Below are 19,430 nucleotides of genomic sequence, written 5' to 3'. Positions count from 1 at the left end.
AGTAACCTGAATGTCTCCGGCTGCAATGCCCATTCTCCTGGGTCCAGCATCTGATGACTCAAATAGTCCGCCTGCCAGTTCTCCACTCCCAGGATGTAAATGGCCGACAGGGCCGGTACGTGTCACTCTGCCCTCCGAAGTATGTGAGTGACCTCTCGTGCAGTGAGCTTCTTGTTCCCCCTTGCTGATTGACGTATGCCGCGGCTGTGGTGTTGTCTGACTGGATCCTGATCAGACGCCCTTGCAGTCTCATCGATCATGTGGAGAGGCACAGCCTGATCGCTCCCAATTCGAGCAGATTGATCGGCAACTTGGATTCTTCCGTCAACCAGAGGCCCTGGACCGACTGAACCCCTATCACTCCACCCCAGCCGGATAGACTGGCGTCCGTTGTGATCACCATCCATTTGAGAGGAAGGAACTATTTTCCGGACTGAATCACCGGGGACCTCAACCACCAGATCAGAGAGTCTCTGACTGACTGTCTCACCTGGATCTGTCGATCCAGGGACAACTGAGATTTGTCCCATTTTGTCAAAATCTCCTGCTGCGGGACTCTGATGTGGAACTGGGCATAAGGTACTGTCTCGAAGGAGGCTACCATGAGTCCCAGAACTCGCATGCAAAAGCAGAGCGACGACCACTTGCGGTTCATCAGCAGTTTTACCATGGATCTCAGAGTGTGCAGCTTGTCTGAAGGAAGACACACTCTCGCTTGCCTGGAGTCCAGCAGCAAACCTAGGTACTCCAGACACTGAGTTGGTACGATCAACGACTTTTTCAGATTCAGCAGCCATCCAAATTCTTGCAGGGTCTGCATGGTGATCGCCACATCCTCCTCTAATTCTGAGGCGGGAGACGCCCTCAGGAGGAGATCGTCTAGGTATCCCACGATCGCGATCCCACGTTGCCATAGCAACACCAAAACTGACTCGGGGGGCTGAAGCCAGAACAAATTGAAGAGCCACAAATTGGTAGTGGGCTTCCCCGACTGCAAATCACAGGAACTTTTGATGCCAGAGGCATATGGGGATGTGCAGGTACGCATCCTGGATGTCTAAGGATGCCAGGGAGTCCCCTTGATGGAGTGCAGCGACTACTGAGAGAACTGATTCCATTCTGAACCTCTGCACTTTTACAAAGTGATTGAGGGCTCTTAGGTCCAATATTGGACGTACCCCTTCCTTCTTGGGAACCACAAACAGATTTAAGTAGAATGCCTGGAAGCGTTCCGATTCTGGAACTGGTACAATTACCCTGCGATTCAGAAAATCCCTTACCGCCCCCAAGAGGGCCTCCCGGTGAGCCGGGGTTACGGGTATGCTGGAGGGGAAGAATCTGTTTTGCGGCCAAGAGAGAAACTCTATCTTGTAGCCTGTGGAAATCAGATCGCAGACCCATTGGTCAGATAACCGGGAGGACCACTGGGCTGCAAACTCCCGAAGGCGACCCCCCACCCGAGACATGGGTGGGGGCAAACCTTCATGCGGTAGCACCTTTATTCGCAGGCTTGTTAGGCTTGCGGTTCCAGGGATGTTTGTGACCGTCCGTGGGCGTCCTGTCAGGCTGGGGACGTTTTGTCGAAGCTCTGGGCGGATGAAAAAGCCGTTTGTGAGTGGAAAAAGAGGGCCCTTGCCTACGGCATAGCTTCTTAGCCTTCCTGGCCTGTGGGAGTAAGGTACTCTTACCACCGGTGGCATTTTTAATAATGTCATCTAATGAGGCTCCAAAGAGCCGGTCGCCAAGGAAAGGAAGATCCGTCAGGGCTTTTTTAGATGCCTGGTCAGCAGACCAGTATTTCAGCCAAATTAGGTGCCTCAGCACCACAGCTGACACTGAGGCCTTGGATAGCAAAGAAAGAGTATCCAGGGCCGCGTCACAGACGTACTTAAGGCCTTGCACTAGTTGGTCTGCAAGTTCCACGCAGATGAGGAAGGCCTGTTGCTCTCCCAATTCGCGGTGCAAAAGTTTTGCCCACTCATTCACTGTCTGCAACACAAGTGTGGATGCCAGTACTGGTCGCACGGCTGACCCCACAACCGTAAACAAGGAACGAGACACTGCCTCAGCCTTCCTATCTGTGGGATCCTTGAATGGAGCTTAACACACAGGATCCAGGACACCACCAGCCAGCCAGCCCCCTATCCCAGACGAGAGCCCCCAGTACACATCTGTACACATACACCACTCAGCACCACATGCAGCATCCCACCAGGGAGGGGGGGAGATAGGCACAGGGGAGAGAAGAGAGGGAAGTGAGGGACCCCCGAATCAACCTCCCAGGGAATGCCCAGCTGCTCAGCCCTGCCAGAGAAAGGAGAGCTGTACTTACCAGTCCTGAAGAGCTGGGAGACATTCCATTGCAGAACTACTCACTGATCAGTACAGGGTAGCTGCCGGCCTAGTCATATGTACGTCACGGAGCATAAAAGCTTACAACCACCTCTGGAGCTGAGGTTTCGTCGTAGCCTGCCGAGCCGTAGCTGCAACCTGCACACTCTTGATGGCTGGACTCGGGAGACTACAAGGATAAGGGTATCCAGCCTGTCACCCAGCCAACTGTTGATAGTTAATCTCAGGATCATTCATCTTGCACAAAAAGCCTAGCTTCTGCATAAAAAAAGCATGGACCGATGGGCCCGCAGGGTTCCTAGGTCCTTCTCCTTTACTAGGCAAAATAAAACTGATGGCTGTATGGCAGGGTGGAAGGTTGTAGCCAAAGGGACCGCCCCCCTGGGCGTAACTAAGAGTTCTGTGTGGGTTGTGTTACAACTATGCCTAGTATTCTCCTAGTGATAAGGCTAACAACCCATTTGTTACAGAGAGGAGCTGTGTCGGTGAATATAAGAGAAAATTACTTTTCAGGTAATATACATTAAAATATGCTGTTAGGTTACTTTCACATTGGGGCTGCGATAGCGCTAAAATGCTGCTCGTTTTAGCGGCACTTTTCGGCTGCTAGCAGGGCACTTTTAACCCCCACTAGTGGTTGAAGAAGGGGTTAAAAGTATCCATTTCACTTTTCAGGTGATTCGGAAGCATGGTCCACAGTATACAGGGCTCCCAAACCGCCCCAAACATACTGCTTGCAGGACTTTTTTTTCCCTTCCCACAAGTGCACCACCCCCGTGTGCAAGCACTTGGGCTTTCACACTCGGAAGGCATGGGAGGCAGTTTTTAGGCCCTTTACAGGTGCTATTTCTAGTGCTAAAATGCCTGAAAACTGCCTCTAGTATGAAAGGGGTCTAACTGTGATGTCTATATGCATGATAGAAGGGCACATTTTGCTTAGATTATTTAAACTGCGAAAACCACACAAAAACAAAACAAAAAAATCTTGGAGTTGTACAATCCGACGGACAGTCCGTTCAAAATTTGCATGAACGGACTTGACCACACACGATGAGCAGACAGTCCGCTGAAAGCGTGCATGATGACGTGTACAGCACGTACGACGGGACTAGAAAAACAACGTCCTATACACTGCAATGCAACCTTCGGCCGTGTAAACCCTTTCTGAGCATGCGCCATACTTAGTCCGTCCAACTTGCCTACACACGAGCGGACTGTCCGCTGAAACCAAGTTTGGACGGACAAAACCAAGTTTGAACGGACTGTCTTACGGAAATTCCGTAAGACTTTGTTCGTCAGACTGTCCGCTGAAAAAGTCCGCTGAAGCCCACACACGAGCGGATTGTCCGCTGAAACACTGTTCAGCGGACTAAGTTGGACAGACAATCCGCCCGTGTGTACGCGGCCTTAGGCTGTTGGATCTGACTATCCTTTGATTACATTCTGACTGTACAGGGTATCATATTTCTGTGATTACCATAGTGTTTGACACTAGTATAATAAGTGTCTGAAAATTGTACTCGATTAGTGTTGCTATTCCTGAATTGGTTGTCATTCTAGCAATATGTACTGTAGCTTATGTTTTGCCAGCTTTATAAACTGCACAGCATGTAGCGTATCAGGAACCTAGTTATTAGATTGCAAGGTTAGAAGTTGGAATAGTGCCAAAAAACATGTTGCCATCTTACCCTTGAAGCCTTGGTATCATTTAGGTGGATGGCCTGAAGCAGACACAGATATACCAGTGGCAGCAGACACTTCATATCTCATGAAATCACTAGTTCCCTCTTCAGTAAAGAAATGAGTGCTTTTGGCAATATCTCAATAAATCATTCCTGACAAGCTGGGAAGACTTATTTTATCAATGCATTATGTCAAGCAAAAACAAACAGAAACATATGCAGTACATCTCTGCAATACATGCACATTTTCTTATGTTTTATTCCTTTAACCACTTCAGTGTCGGGTGCTTTCACCCCCTTCCTGCCCAGGCTAATTTTCATCTGTTAGCGCTGTCATACTTTGAATAACAATTGCAAAGTCATGCAACACTGTAACCAAATTACATTTTTATAACTGTGTTTACACAAATTGAGCTTTCTTTTGATGCTATTTAATCACCACTGAATCTTTTATTTTTTGCTAAATAAATAAAAAAGTCCAGAAGTTCTCAAATACTTACCCTCATTTTCCTTTCCTGATGGACTCCATGGCAGCATACATTTGGGTAGCCTTGCCCTTACTCCATTCCCATAGATTTTCAGGCTGTGCAAAAGGCTGCATTCTGTAACTAGTCTACACATGACACTGGGAGGGAACTCTAGCTGCCATGGATTTCATAAGGAAAGGAAAATTACAGTAAGTATTTGTTAGGAAATCTTCAGTTTTCCCAACAGACTCTATGGCAGCATACATTTAGGAATTAATTAGCCCAAAAAAACAAGGGTGGGATGCCAAAAAAGTAAGGTTTCAATCATTATCTCTACACTGCACTACACTTCCTTGCAGTGAGTGATCAGTTGCAGATCCCTGCTAGGCAATAATAATTGCACCTACCTGGATATGCAAGTAATTCCCAGTATTCCTCGCATGAATCCCTGACTCTTTAAACTAGGTTATTTATATATATATATATATGATATATACATACATATATACTCTTGAAATAATTCCCATCAGTGTCAGCTGCGATTTGAATGTTATTTACCATCTAAGGCCACTTATGGGTATGTCTGTGCTCCCTTTCCCTTTGTCTCACATTTAGTCTGTATGACGTTCTATGGGATAGTGTGGGCCCATTCCATACTCCTTGGAGAGATTAAAATTCTGGCAGCGCAGTGGTGTCAGCAAACCTCTCCCGACGCGTTTTGCCTTAATACGGCATCATCTGGGGATGCTGACTCACTGTAGCCACTGCATATTTATAGATATGAATGATCCTTACATTGGGGTCAGTTCCCTGGACTTGCAGATAAAGGTTACTACCCCTGTAAAATATGTGACGTACGTCATCACAATGTAAATGGAAAGTCTAAAAAGTACACAATTTGTCTCCACTGCTACACAACGTATATATCAAATAAAAGGATTCCACACATGTGCATCTAGATACGCAATTTATCTGATCACATGTCCCTGTGGAAAACAATATATCGGGCGTACTACCCATACTTTTTCCATCAGGGTAGGAGAGCATCTTACAAAGATTAGGAGTGGTGACGTCAAACACACTTTAGAGAATGCCATGATTGTAACCCTGAAGGCATTAGTTTTCTTGTAATTGATAGTTATATTCCACCATGGAGGGGTGGAGCCATGACTAGGGGTGTTTCGCAACTCTAAACTTATTGGATTTTTGAACGCCGCGGTTATCAACCTTGCGGTTTAAATGTGGAATGGGATATTAATGCCTTTCTAAATAAAGCATAATAAGTATATGAGGAATGTATGGGAGAAATTGTGTATAGATTATATATATATAGATATAGATATATAATATCATTTTTTAATATATGTTATATATTTTTCGCATATATTCTTTATGTATTTTTTGTTATCAGATTATACATTGGGGGCAGTTCCCTGTTTTTTATTAATGTTAGTCTATATAGTTTTTATCTTTTTATTTTTACTTTGTTATTCATTGTATTTAAAATTATTTTTTTTTGAGAGGTCATTTTGATATGTATATACATTTGGAGTATCTATATCCTATATATATATATAAAAAAGTTATTGTTTGTATTAACAGAAATATATAACCTGTAGTAGATGATCGCTGTACAAGAAGATGTTTATAAGTGTCCCCATATATCGGTGTCACCGGCTTATAGTCGGATCGGCACTAGAAGGTGTGACTATCTATTTGCTAACAGGCGCATGCTCCTCACTTCCTGTCTTGAGATTAGGGCTTGGATTGTGGTTCTATGGATGTGGTGTTGCTTCAGGTTTGGACGCCATTTTGCGGTGGACACTTCCTCCCGGACGCCATGTTCTGGGAGCCAGAGGAGGCCTTGTTGTTCTTGCAGTCGTCCGTTTTTTCTTTATGTCGCGAAGTGGTGCGCTCCGCGGTGGGGGCTGTGTCCGATACTGACCGAAATACCGGGATATATATTACTTTATTATATATACATATAGAGAGAGATGTTGTTAAAAATATCTTTATCCGATATTATAATCGGTTTTTATTATTTACTTATACTTAAATACCAAAATGAGGCTTGTTTTACAAGCCTGCTGATGCCATCTTTAATACTACTAGAAGTTCTCATTTCTAGGTCTGACAAAGAGCCAGTTCTGGATACAATTTCCAGAATGAGGTTTGGTTCTTCAGCTAGGAACATGTGTCTAGATTCATACACATCAGAAAGAGGCTTGAACCACAAGCCATGGGCGCCACTTTGATGTCACAGGAAATGGTCTATCTGCAAGTCCAGGGAACTGACCCCAATGTAAGGATTATTCATATCTATAAATACGCAGTGGCTGCAGTGAGTCAGCATCCCCAGATGATGCTTTATTAAGGTGAAACGCGTCAAGAGGTTTGCTGACGTCACTGCATTGCCAGAATTTTAATGTACATGCCTTTTATGTCTTCTCACATGTAAGTACCCATTTTTTATTGAATACATTTTTTTTATATAACGGTAATACACTATGTGGCTCCATTTCCTCCTTTTTTGGTACATGTAGCCTGGGAGAGACTCACAATGTATACTTGGCTACTATATTTCGTATCCCTTTATAATCCACATATGGAAGAGTCGAATCAGAACGTCTGATGTGTGTGGAAGTTCGGAGATATAACATCCCCAGGTGTAATTACACTGTTAAGCCTTAAAGACTCAGTGGGCATAAGCATGGTTGGGTCCATCGCTTCCGGTAAGCCTTATTCCATAAGGTGGTGGTTATCTTCAGACAAATCACTTGTTTTTCCAGTATCTACGCCACTCTTTGGACTCTTCATGGACTTATAGGATTTTATTTATTTTTTGCACCTTTGTTTCTATTTCGGTGGATAGTTTTAGTGTCACCACCAACTTTTTGAATTTTTACAACATCTTTTTGGATTTTCTGTGTACAGATGGGACTTAATATTCTTTGCACACTATATATCATTATTGATTATTGTTTAATTACATTCATATTTTGACTATCACTGTTTATATTTATACAGATACTTTTTTTATTTGGATTATCACAGTATATATTTATACAGATACTTTGTTATTGCATACAGTCTTTTAGTGGTTGTAGCACTTTGCATACAGTCTTTTATTGGTTGTAGCACTTTACCTATATTTCATTAATAGCGCCGTACTTGACCATTACTTTATATTGCTTTTATCACATAGATTTTCCGTTGTGCAGGCAGCTAATTGTGGTTGTGTTTTTTTAGATTTAGGTTTTGATATAATATCATAATATAAAAAAATATAATATATAGGAACAGGTAGTCCAGAAAGCATATGATTGGGACAAGCAAAAGAAGTAAAAAAAAAAGGGGGGGATTTTATAATCAAAAAACTGAAACCAGAAACTAAAGAATATCACCAAAATAGTCAAAATATGCATCCAGAAAAAAAGCCTGGATGTAAGGGACAAATGTCTCAATAGGATCAAAATTTAAGTAATAAAAATGGTTGAAATTATACTGCTTAAAAGAGGGTTGTAATTAGTTAAAGAAAGGGGGGGAGGAATGAAAAGGACTAACTAAATGGCCATAAAAAAGATCATAGGATACAGACACTGTATGAGATACATGAGGTGAAGGTAAATTAAACAATGAGGAAGAATGAATTGAGTCAGTGAAAAGGTGAACAAAATAAGGAAGGGGAGGCAATAAGATGAGCAGTCAAGATGTCGTAAAAATATAATGTGTAGGAACTAGGGATGCACCGAAATTTCGGCCGCCGAAACATATCGGCTGAAAATGCCCTTTTCGGCAATTTACCGAAAGAGAAAAATGACTGATAATGGAGCCGAAAATGGGACGGGGCTCCGCCCCCCTGCCCCTGGTGCTGCCCACCATGGGGGTGTCCTGTACCGCAGGAGAGCCACCTCCACCGCCTGTTTGATCACAGCGCTGGGAACATCACAGCTTTCATTTCAATAGCTGTGTGTTCCCCGCCGCACAACGTCACATACAGCCCTTCCCCCTTGTCTGGGGAGCTTTGATAGACAGACAGATCACCCGTCCCAGGATTGGACGGGTGATCTGTCTATCAAAGTGCCGTCTCCTGTACCATGACACCAGTCTCCGGTTATTCACTATTCTATTTTTTCCCATTATCTTTATTCAGTTAAAAAAAAAATGTAATGTTCAATTTACGCACAAATTCAATTTTACATGAGGTATAAACTTCAGTCCTACATCTAAACCCTTTAATTCTTAAATTTTTTTTTTTTCTATTTCTCCTTCCACCTCTTTTCCTCTCCTCTGTACATATGAGGACCCTGAATCCAACCCCCTCTGTAGGATGGTCTCTGGTTCCAATTTCTTCTGTATTGTGTGGCATAACCCCATCCATTTTGCCAGCCTCTTTTTTATGGGGCTGTTTTTTGCAATTGTTTGTATTTTGTTTTTGTTTTTTTGCATTTTTTCACTTTATATATTCTACACAGTTTTTCACCTTACACATATAGATTTATGTTTAAAATTTGGAGAAATTCTACAGCACATCTAGTAGTTTTCAGATCCATATCACTAGATACCATTATTTAATTTTTGTAGTCACTTTAGTATTTGAAGATAAATTGGACCTTCTTTTGCTTTATTTTATAAACATACACAACCACAGTGGTGCTACATATAATATTGATACCTTGTTTATTTTGAGTAATTATTGAAGTATAATATTATTATTTACACAGTTTAACCACTAAAATTTTTAAAATATGATACAATTGGGTCATTTTTTTCACAATCGATACAATAAATTTAAAATTAACCAATTTCCCTAAATAAATGACTAATTCTGGGAATAGAGATGGACTAACTATGAGTGGGTTTCTTAAAAGAATGGTTTGAACTCATTGATTTGTTAAGGCTTGGATGTTTAGTGGCATTAAGATTATTGATCCACCAAGTTGTAACACATTTTTATCAATGCTTCCACTGTACTCATGCAGGGCAATATGTTCCAGCTCTGAAAATGTGATCATGTTTTTATATCAAAGTTTTGTAAAGGCTTTACATGACGACTAATTGGGATCTCCATTTTACATTTTGCAATAAAATGCATGGTCTCTTATTCACTGAAAGAAAGGATGTTTTGCTTTACCTGATATAATAATAGCCACATATGCATTTCATTACATATACAACACCCAGTGTTTGATAGGTAACTTTGTGTTTAATTTGATGGGTATGGCCTTTTTGAAGAAAAAGGTTTAGTGTTTAAGTGGTTAAACTTTTTTCACTTACACACTGTCTATTTCATTGACAAATTGTTACAATGTTTATACTTCAGTTCAACTGATAAAGAATTTTTTCAATTCTTGGCAGGCTGCCTGGTTTTTTCCTTCCTTTCTTTTGATGGCTGTGGCTTCAGAAGAGCAGAGAGAATTATTTGCATAGAAAGAATCCTGAAACACTTTAGTAAAGATTGCGATAAAGATTCTTGATGATTAATCGTGCAGCTCTACTATTAAGGTGTATAAGGCATGGACTTAGTGTTACTTGGCGGCCTTGTATAGTGTTTATGAATGGAAAGAGATTAGGCAGGTTAGTTAGTGGATTGAGCGTGCAGTCAGTGTAGAATAAATAATAAAGTGCAGTGAGTGTAGAATATATAACCCAGTACAGATTATATAGTGCAGGCATCACTAAAGGGCAGCCCCTGGTCCAAATTTGGACTGCATCACTGTTTCATTTGGACCACTGCAGTACCACCATTTAGGAGCCTTTCCTAACCACTGCCGTTGCTCTGTAATCCTCACAAAGCCGACAGCAGGAGGCATGGCAGTCCTGGATGGAAGGCAGGAACTGCTCAAGGTTATCAAAGGCTGAAAAGGAGTCGGGGAGTTTGTGTCATTCCCTCATTTGCTGGATGAGCCTTTATCTAATTGCTGCTTGTGTATGGGTGAGTTTGTGTATAAGGGTGATGTGCAACATTTAATATGGGGGGCTCTGACGACATTAAAGTGGGGAAAGGGTGCTGAGGACAGTGATATGGGAGGCTCTCCCCTACTGCCTTCAATTTTTTATTTTTTTTGTGCTGAGTGGAGTAAGGGAGGGTTATAACTTAGTTTTTTGCCATCTGTGTCCCACTGGGGAGATTTCCATTCACTTTCTGTCCCTGAGCCAAAACAGGCTGTTTAAGTAAAACTCTACAAAGTACGGGAACTCCCTGGTTGTCAGCAGGGTCACCAGAACTAGTGTCCTCATTGGAAGATTTCCCCTTTATTACTGTTCTGGGGAAAACCCAAAATGTGGGATTTTCTTTTACTTTCACTTTCAATGAGAACAGTTAACATGACATATAAAAAGAGTAAATTTCCCTAAAGGAGTAAAAACTTGACAAGTATTTTAAAATACAACTAAATGCAAAACTTTTGGATAGATTGGAGAGGGATTAGAACCCCTGTCATGTTTTTATTGCTGTCTGTGTCCCTGTCAGGGAGATTCCCGCTCTCTATTTTTCCTGTTTACCATTATTATTGAAAGTGAAAGTAAAAGAAAATCACAAATTTTGGGTTATCCCCAGAAAAGTAATAGAGAGGAAATCTTCCCATAGGGACATAGTTCTGGTGACTTGGGAGTCCCCAGGAATTCACTTAATTTGTAGAGATTTCCTCTCACTTCCTGTTTGGCTATGGGACAGTAAGTGAAGGAAAATCTCCAAAATGGGACATAGATGGCAAAAAACAACCTATAGGGGTTGTAACCCTCACCAACTCTATCCAAAATGAAAAGAAAACGTTTTACCTATGGTACTACTTTAATCCATATCCACTCTGCTCAAAACTAAAAAAAAAAAAAAAAAAAAAAAGGTTTACATTTAGTTATACTTTAAATAATTGTGTAATTTAACTGTGCATTTAACATTTAAACAGCAAACACCAAAGTTTAGTGTATGTTTTATATAGTTCTTGTGCCCACTCTTAACCGCTTGCTGATCTCGAATCATTTGTGATATAAACCAGCTTTGTCTTTCTTTCTTTCTCCCTCTCTTTCTTTTGCTGCTCTAACTGGAACCAACAGATGAATTTCCAGCCAGTAAGTCTAATCTTCTATTTGATGAACAAACACCCTGCCTGTTGTAATTATTTATACCAAGGATAAATCAATTATTAGACAATATACAGCAGTCAGAGGTTCCCACTGGTGTGCTGCGGCTTGTCCGTAGCATGGGTGTATGCACGTTTTTTGTGTGTTTTGCCCGCTCTTTAGCCACGGTCCCGTAGACTTCTACTAGGACACTTATTTTCTGAAAGAGCGCCAAAAGTCCCGCATGCTGCATTTTTGATGCACTTTCAGAAAACGCAAAAATGCACATCTTATAAGAACTCTATGGGACCATGGATAAAATGCACGCAAACTGCACATAAGCTTGCACTGCAGCCAAACCAGTGTTGATTCGCCTTAGAGATAATCCACAAACAAAACAAAAAAAGATCATACCATGAAGAAAAAGCACATCAACACACATGAAATGTACCAACAGCTGCCATGGTCTGTCTTTTTTAGATGACAAACAGGTATCTTAAGAACTCCTGCATACAAACTAGCTTCACTAATGTGTAATGGCCCACATGTAGCCTCAACACACAAGGGACAGTGATGATAGCAATTTTAATGTACCACCAAAAGGGCACAACAAAATAATTCTATATATACATAAAAAGTCAAATTTATTCTAAAAATCAAAGATTCCTTCATACATATCTTCCTTCAAAGATTCCTTCATACATATAAAAACAATTGTCAAAAGCTGCACACATGATTATACATTTAGGTGCAAGGAAGTAAAGGAACTATGGACTGACACGTTTTGCCTCGTAGAGGCTTCCTCAAGATCCATCGTTTTGTAGTCTTTCCATCAAAGCAGCCAACTAAAACATTTTTTTATAGGTCATACATGAGGAGTAACACCCGGCAGTTAACCACCATAGAGCAGTCTGATAGACAATTATGGAAAAGTCGACCATGAGCCATAAAGGCAATCAGCAGGAGAGGAGTCACCTAAATTTGCCAAACCACCTAAATCCACAAGACTTAACTCTGAAGCTTGACAAGTATCAAAGGGGGGGAGAGATGACCTAAAAATCGCCTATGCCCAACATCATGGTATGATGACACAAAAGTATGAAAATACAGACATTTCGACCCTGACAAAGAAAAAAAAAATAGATCGACCGGGAGCGTCCCTAAGTCACAGTCCAAAAAAAATGTAGACCGTTTACTGGACTGTGATTTAGGGATGCTCCCAGGCGGTCAGAGCAGAAAGTATCTGGTGGGGACTTGGAAGAGTACCCTACTTGTTGAAATGTTTTCCAGTGTAATGCCGTGTACACATGATCAAACAATCCGGTGGAAAAGTCCGGAGCAGAAGAACAGAAGGCAGCGGCGACAGAAGACCGGGCCACCGCTTATAAAAGAGCTAGAAGAAGGCGCGGTGGCCTGGCAAGAAGAACCGAAGAGGGGGGACAAGACCCCCGAAGAGGGGGACAAGACCCCCAAAGTCGGAAGAGGGCGGCGGCGAAGAAGAAATCTGGGATCCTCCGCTAGTAAAAGAGCTAGCAGAAGATAGCGGAGGAGTCCGGCGAGAAGACCCCCGAAGACGGAAGAAGACCCCCGGAGCTGTGCAATAAACTATTTTAATCCTTGTGTTTTTTTTAATTTTTTCCCACAGGTGAATGGGTTAGGGGTACATTGTACCCCATACTCATTCACATAGGGTGGGGGGCCAGTATCCGGGGGCCCACTTATTAAAGGGGGCTCCCGGATTCCGATAAGCTCCCCGCCCGCACACCCCGACAACCAACGGCCAGGGTTGTCGGGAAGAGGCCCTTGTCCTCATCAACATGGGGACAAGGTGCTTTGGGGTGGGGGGGGGGGGGCGTGCGGCCCCCCCTTCCCCAAGGCCCCCCATGTTGAGGGCACGCGGCCTGGTACGGCTCAGGAGAGGGGGCGCTCGCTCGTCCCCACCCCCTTTCCTGGCCGGCCAGGTAGCGTGCTCGGATAAGGGTCTGGTATGGATCTGGGGGGACCCCCACGCCATTTTTTTCAGCATAGGGGGTTCCCCTTAAAATCCATACCAGACCTAAGGGCCTGGTATGCTCTCGGAGGGGGAACCCACGGCAATTTTTTTTCATAAATTTGGCGTGGAGTTCCCTCTTGAGAGCTGATAATTCTGTGAGAGTCGCCTCCGTATAGACAGAGATCCGACTTGGAGGAGACCTCCATTGAAATCAATGTGTACCGGTCGCCTACAAGTCGGATTGAAGTAGTACAGGAACCTTTTCTGAAGTCGGAGCGACTTCAGTAGTGTACATTAAGACGGCTCTCATTCACTTGCATTGATTTTTACATGTAGCGCGACTTGAGGCTACTAGGGGCGACCTGAAGTCAGATCTGAGTTGCCCCTGTGTGAACGGACCCTTAGGATAGTACACATGCCAGAGACAGCCTGACGAAGAGCGAGTGTGTGCTCGGAACTGTAGTGACTACTGCAAATACTGCTATGTAATTTTCCCTGAAAAATTGGATTAAAAGAAGACTGTTTGCATCGTAAGCACGTGTCCCATTGTTTTTCCTGGATCTAATTAGTGGAAGACTGGAAACTCCACAGTGACGGTGCTTAAGTGATTAGAAAAGGAGGTAACCGGCCCAAAGTACTGGAGACACAAACCACAACCTGTGAGGCATTAACAAAACAGACAGCACTGTGGACAACAAGCCAGCAAAGATTCACATGTGTGATGCCTGCTTTCAGCAGTGCCAGATAACAGCATATACAGTGCATCTGGAAAGTATTCACAGCGCTTAACTTTTTCCATATTTAGTTATTTTACAAATGGATTAAATTCATTATTTTCCTCAACATTCGACAAACAATACCCACAACGTGAAACAAGTTTGTTTGAAATCTTTGCACGTTTTTTAAAAATGAAGAATGAAAAAAAATCACATGTACATAAGTATTCATAGCCTTTGCTCAATACTTTGAAGCACCTTTGACACCAATTACAGCTTCAAGTCTTTTTGAGTATGATGCTACAGGCTTGGCACACTTATTTCTTTGGGCAAGTTCTCTCATTCTTCTTTGCAGGATAACTCAAGCTCCATCAGGTTGGGTGGGCGCATCAGAGCACAGCCATTTTCATATGTCTCCAGAGATGTTCAATCGAGTTCAAGTCTGGGCTCTGGCTGGGCCATGTAAGGACATTCACAGAGTTGCCCCATAGCCACTCCTTTGCTATTTTGGCTGTATGCTTAGGGTCATTGTCCTGTTAGAAGATGAACCTGAGGTCCAGAGCACTCTACAGCAGGTTTTCATCAAGGATGTATCTGTATATTGCTGCATTCTTCTTTCCCTTGATCCTGACTAGTCTCCCAGTTCCTGCTACTGAAAAACATCCCCACTGCATGATACTGCCACCACCATGCTTCACTGTAGGGATGGAGATCTACAGACAATTTCTTGGACTTCATGGCTTGTTTTGTGCTCTGACATGCACTGTTAACTGTGGGACCTTATATAGACAGTTTTGTGTGCCTTTACAAATCATGTCCAGTCAAATGAATTTATCACAGGTGGACTCTAATCAAGTTGTAGAAACATCTTAAGGATGTGGAAACAGGATGCACCTGAGCTCAATTGGTCATGGCAAAGGATGTGAATACTTATGTACATGTCATTTTTTTCATTCTTTATTTTCAATAAATTTGCAAAGATTTCAAACAAACTTCTTTCACTTTGTCATTATGGGGTATTATTTGTAGAATTTTGAGGAAGATAATGGATTTATTCCATATTGGAATAAGGCTGTAACATAACAACATGTGGAAAAAGTGAAGGGCTTTGAATACTTTCCGGGTGCACTGGACCTGTAGGCAACTCTTAAGCCCTTGTACACACGGTCGGACATTCCGATGAACAATGTCCGATAGGACAGTGTTGTTGGATAATCCGACAGTGTGTGGGCTCCATCGGACTGTTTCCGTCGGAGTATCCAACGGACCCAGTTTTCCAGCTGGGCTATAAAATTTTCCGACAACATGATCTGATCGGACTTTGTCCGATTGTTTGTAGCGAATTCTGATCGAACAAAGTGCTCAGATCAAATTCCTAGACCAAAGCTATTGGCTACTACCCTGAACGTAGTCTCGTCCTAACGAAATAACGTCATCACGTTAAGTACGATCGGATTTTCTGACAACTTTGTCCGACTGTGTGTATGCAACAGTTTCGGACAAAATCAGACGGATTTGGTTGTCGGAATGTCTGACCGTGTGTACAAGGGCTAACAGTGTAACAACACCTGAATACTATTGTCTTATGCACCATGTGGTGCTCCTTACCACCTGAATGCCTCATGTGCCAACAGGAAGTCCAGTGAACATAAGCATGTGCATATGATGTGCCTAGGCACATCCTAATCAACCTGTTCACATGCCTCCCAACTGCCGGGTCACAGTAGCGGAACATGCTCCATATTGGAGCACTTAGCTCCAGAGAAACACTGCTGTGTGTCTCCCCTGCAGCTGTGCTTCCCATAGGCAGCTACAGGGGAAACCTTGTTGTCTTATGTCGGGGAGGGGGCGGGTACTAAAGTGCAGCACAGGGAGTAGAGAGGACTTTGCTTGATTGCGATTGGTTTTATACAGGGAGGGAGGGGGTGCTAAGTTCAGCATGGCAGTGGGGCAGGCCTATTGGCCAATTAGAGTTAATCACCATCTTGCCCAATACTCTCCTTGTTATTCATTAGTACCCACCCCCTTCCCGACATAAACAAACAGCGTTACCGCGATAACTGTCTGTGACATGCGCAACTGTAGAGGAGACACAGAAATAGGAATGACTTCTTTTTTTTCTCCCTGGACTTTTCACATTACACAGGACAATGCAACTCCAGCTCCCCACCTGCCTTCTCCCCCTATTCCCAGGTCCAGTAGACGGGGCTATGAGTAGCTGTAATTTAGCTCCACCTACAGGACCAGTAAATAAAAGAAGGGGGAGAAGTGCCAGGAGCTGCAGTACCCTGAGTACTATGAAGAGTCCAGGGAGAAGAACACAGGTAAGCAGTGCAGAAATGAGTGAAAGAGTAAGTAACGCAGAGCTCAGAAGTGACTCAAAAGGTCAGTAGTAAGTAAGGCAGAGTTCTATGCAGATAGACCACATGAATCCAGCAAGGTGAGGGTAAAAAGTCTGCTTAAACGGTTCCATAACTGGCTGAGCAGTGAGAAAAAAAAAGAGAATGCCACCTTGGGAAAGGTGACTCATTTATATAGTATAACCAGTCCATTGATTAGGAAGGGGCAGAGCCTGTACCCATACGTATATGCTGTCATGCTTGTGTCAGGAAATCTTCTTGATACCACCTGTCTATGCTCATGAGTGTAACCCACTGCTAGAAATTTTTGTAGGTATTGTACTCTATTTTTATATAGCAGTAAACATTTGTCATAATTGTAATTGTGTGTTACTGCCTGATCGTAAAGAAAAAAGAAAAATCTGCTGATAGAATGTTAAATGATACCTGTTTTCCTTTTAGCACAACAATTTCCTCCTGTTTTCACTGAGCAACCTCCACAGACGTATGTGGTCTACCCTAATGATGATATCATGCTCAGATGTGAAGCAAAAGAAAATTCCAAAGCTCGGTATGTTCAGCAGTTCCTCGTTCTTTTTTTTTCTTTTGCTTTAATCATCTAGACAGATCATTAAAATTATTGCCTCTCAGGACAGCAATAAAATTATTTTTATACACAGGTATATCTGAAGTACCACATGGCGGGTAATATGATCACTTAATATTGGTGATATCTCAAGGTCCATAGCTCTGCAGAGGATCAGATATTCCATATATAAAACTAAGTATGTTGAAGTATATTCTTATAGTCTATAAAAGGTTATTTTTACCCTTTATTAAAGCAAAATGGAAACTCCAAGTTTAATAATAAATGCAAGTGTAAAGTGGTATTAAACCCAAAAGCAAATATTTAATTATATTGCAGCTTATCAATTCTTAGCTGTGATGATTGCATTCGTTTTATTTTTAGACGTTTTTTTTTCTTTTATTTTCACCTAGTGATCTGCCAAGTAAGTCTCTTATTTTTAAAGAAGAACTGCAGTCTGCTCACATAATTTATAATAAAAACATTTTTGCCATTCTGAAGTTTCCCTCCAACCACTTTGCATATTATTTTATATATACTGTGATTGTGTACTTAAAATATGCTGCAGAAATCTCCCTCCACGAAGTCTGGCTGCATCCATTTAACTGTGGGCAGCTGAAGCTGCTGCCTGTTCACTTCTCATTGGCCCATTGCCCTTCTCTTCCTGGCAAACTCTCACTAGAGTGAGAGAGCTGTAAAGAAAATCTAGACTTATCAATATCAACGTTACCCTGCAAACATTGCTCATACATTGATTTCCACAAAACCACATGGCTCACTATCCCTTGATATTCCAGTGTGCTTTCATTAGCTAAGGAATCAACAAATTCCATAATTGCTACTCACCGAATATAGCACTTTTTCTGGTTTGAGCTGGTCTCAAGAACCCATCTCAGGACTTCTGGTCTCCACACAAAATTCTCAGATCTTCACCATCATCGATTGATTCCTAGGTTCTTTCAATCATTCCAAGGTTTGATCAATCAGTAAGATCTCTCATTTCATCAGTTCGTCTCTCCCCTCTGATCAAACAAAGGAAAAGAAAAATGTCAAGTATTGACACTGGCTGGCTGAGCCACTAAAAACACAGATGTTGACGGAAGCAGATGAAACTGGATGCAAATAAATGATCATCTGTTGTTATCCATTTTTCCATAGGAATGCATTGATGTCTGTTTTTCATCTGTCAATGGATGGATGGTGTCGTGGATATTCCACTATACTCTCGCTCTTATAAAAAGCGCCCTTCCACCATAATGGTATAATGCATCTTTAAAATAACCCATGTCTCCCCCTTTCCCCAGTAAACAGACATGACCATACGTATTCCCTCATCTCAGCATTACTCCCGCCGAGCAGTTCACTGCTTCTTTTATTCACACAAACAGGAAGCCACAAACTGGAAGGCCTGCCTCCAACAGCCAATTGCCTCCTACACGGGATGTGACCTCACAGAATATGACCAAATAAGGATGTAACAACACAGAATGTGAATGTGAACATAGTAAAATGAATTTATACAAAAACCAATACAAAACAATGAGTACCGTTCCTGCTGATGAGAGATTATCTGCAGGTGTATGCTCATGGCACCATAAATATGTTGATCAGGCATACAGGGGTGACACGATCGCACATCCACTAAACCAATTATGTGTCTACAGAGCGAACACAGCCCCCCCAGAGAATCGTTCTGTGGATTGCACAGGAGCCCTTCGCTCAGTCCTCAAACACCTCTCTCCAACAACAGGAAGTTTTCCACTACCTAACAGATCTCAACTAGCGTCAGTCAGCTCTTTAGAGTGGATTGCGGGAGAACTAACACTGGGAGACTCTATGACAATACATATTAAAATACATCTTCATAAAATTTCCACAACAGTCCCTCCTTTTGTCATATGCTCCCATGTGTCTCTCGATGATTCTTGATCTTCTTAAACCTGCAAATGAATTAGTCGTTACAGTCCATATGAGTCCATAAAAAGGAAAACACGGCTTGCATGTAGACTCTGTTCTTCAGGAGGAATGACCTAGAGTAGAACGTGAAGACCAGTTGGTCTGGGATCCTCAGTGTCTTGTACATGGGCATCAGGGAGTCACTATCTGCTCAGGCTCTGTTCACTCGTCCAATCAGGCAACAGTAGCACCTCATCATGGCGTATAGAAGGTATAGAAACATGAGTATATGAACCCCTACTTCCTTCAACTATGATCCGCTGCAAAATAAAAAAAC

At 42.4% G+C, this 19,430-nt stretch overlaps 1 protein-coding gene across 6 annotated transcripts in view; it reads left to right on the top strand.

Moving 5' to 3' along the window:
* L1CAM (L1 cell adhesion molecule) overlaps positions 1–19,430 on the top strand; it is a 671,411-nt gene that overhangs the window by 167,243 nt on the left and 484,738 nt on the right. For 5 of the 6 annotated variants that reach the window (XM_077478851.1, XM_077478850.1, XM_077478853.1 and 2 more), the window contains 2 exons: positions 11,558–11,572; positions 17,074–17,182. In XM_077478851.1, the coding sequence (XP_077334977.1) occupies positions 11,558–11,572; positions 17,074–17,182 (124 nt within the window). The remainder of the gene's footprint in view (positions 1–11,557; positions 11,573–17,073; positions 17,183–19,430) is intronic. The other variant, XM_077478852.1, reaches the window with a different exon arrangement.

This window comes from Lithobates pipiens, unplaced genomic scaffold (genome assembly GCF_037356315.1).
Source record: "Lithobates pipiens isolate NorthernLeopardFrog02 unplaced genomic scaffold, aLitPip1_a1.2 Scaffold_1, whole genome shotgun sequence".
Lineage (NCBI taxonomy): Eukaryota > Metazoa > Chordata > Amphibia > Anura > Ranidae > Lithobates > Lithobates pipiens.
This window is presented reverse-complemented; position numbering and strand designations above follow the sequence as displayed.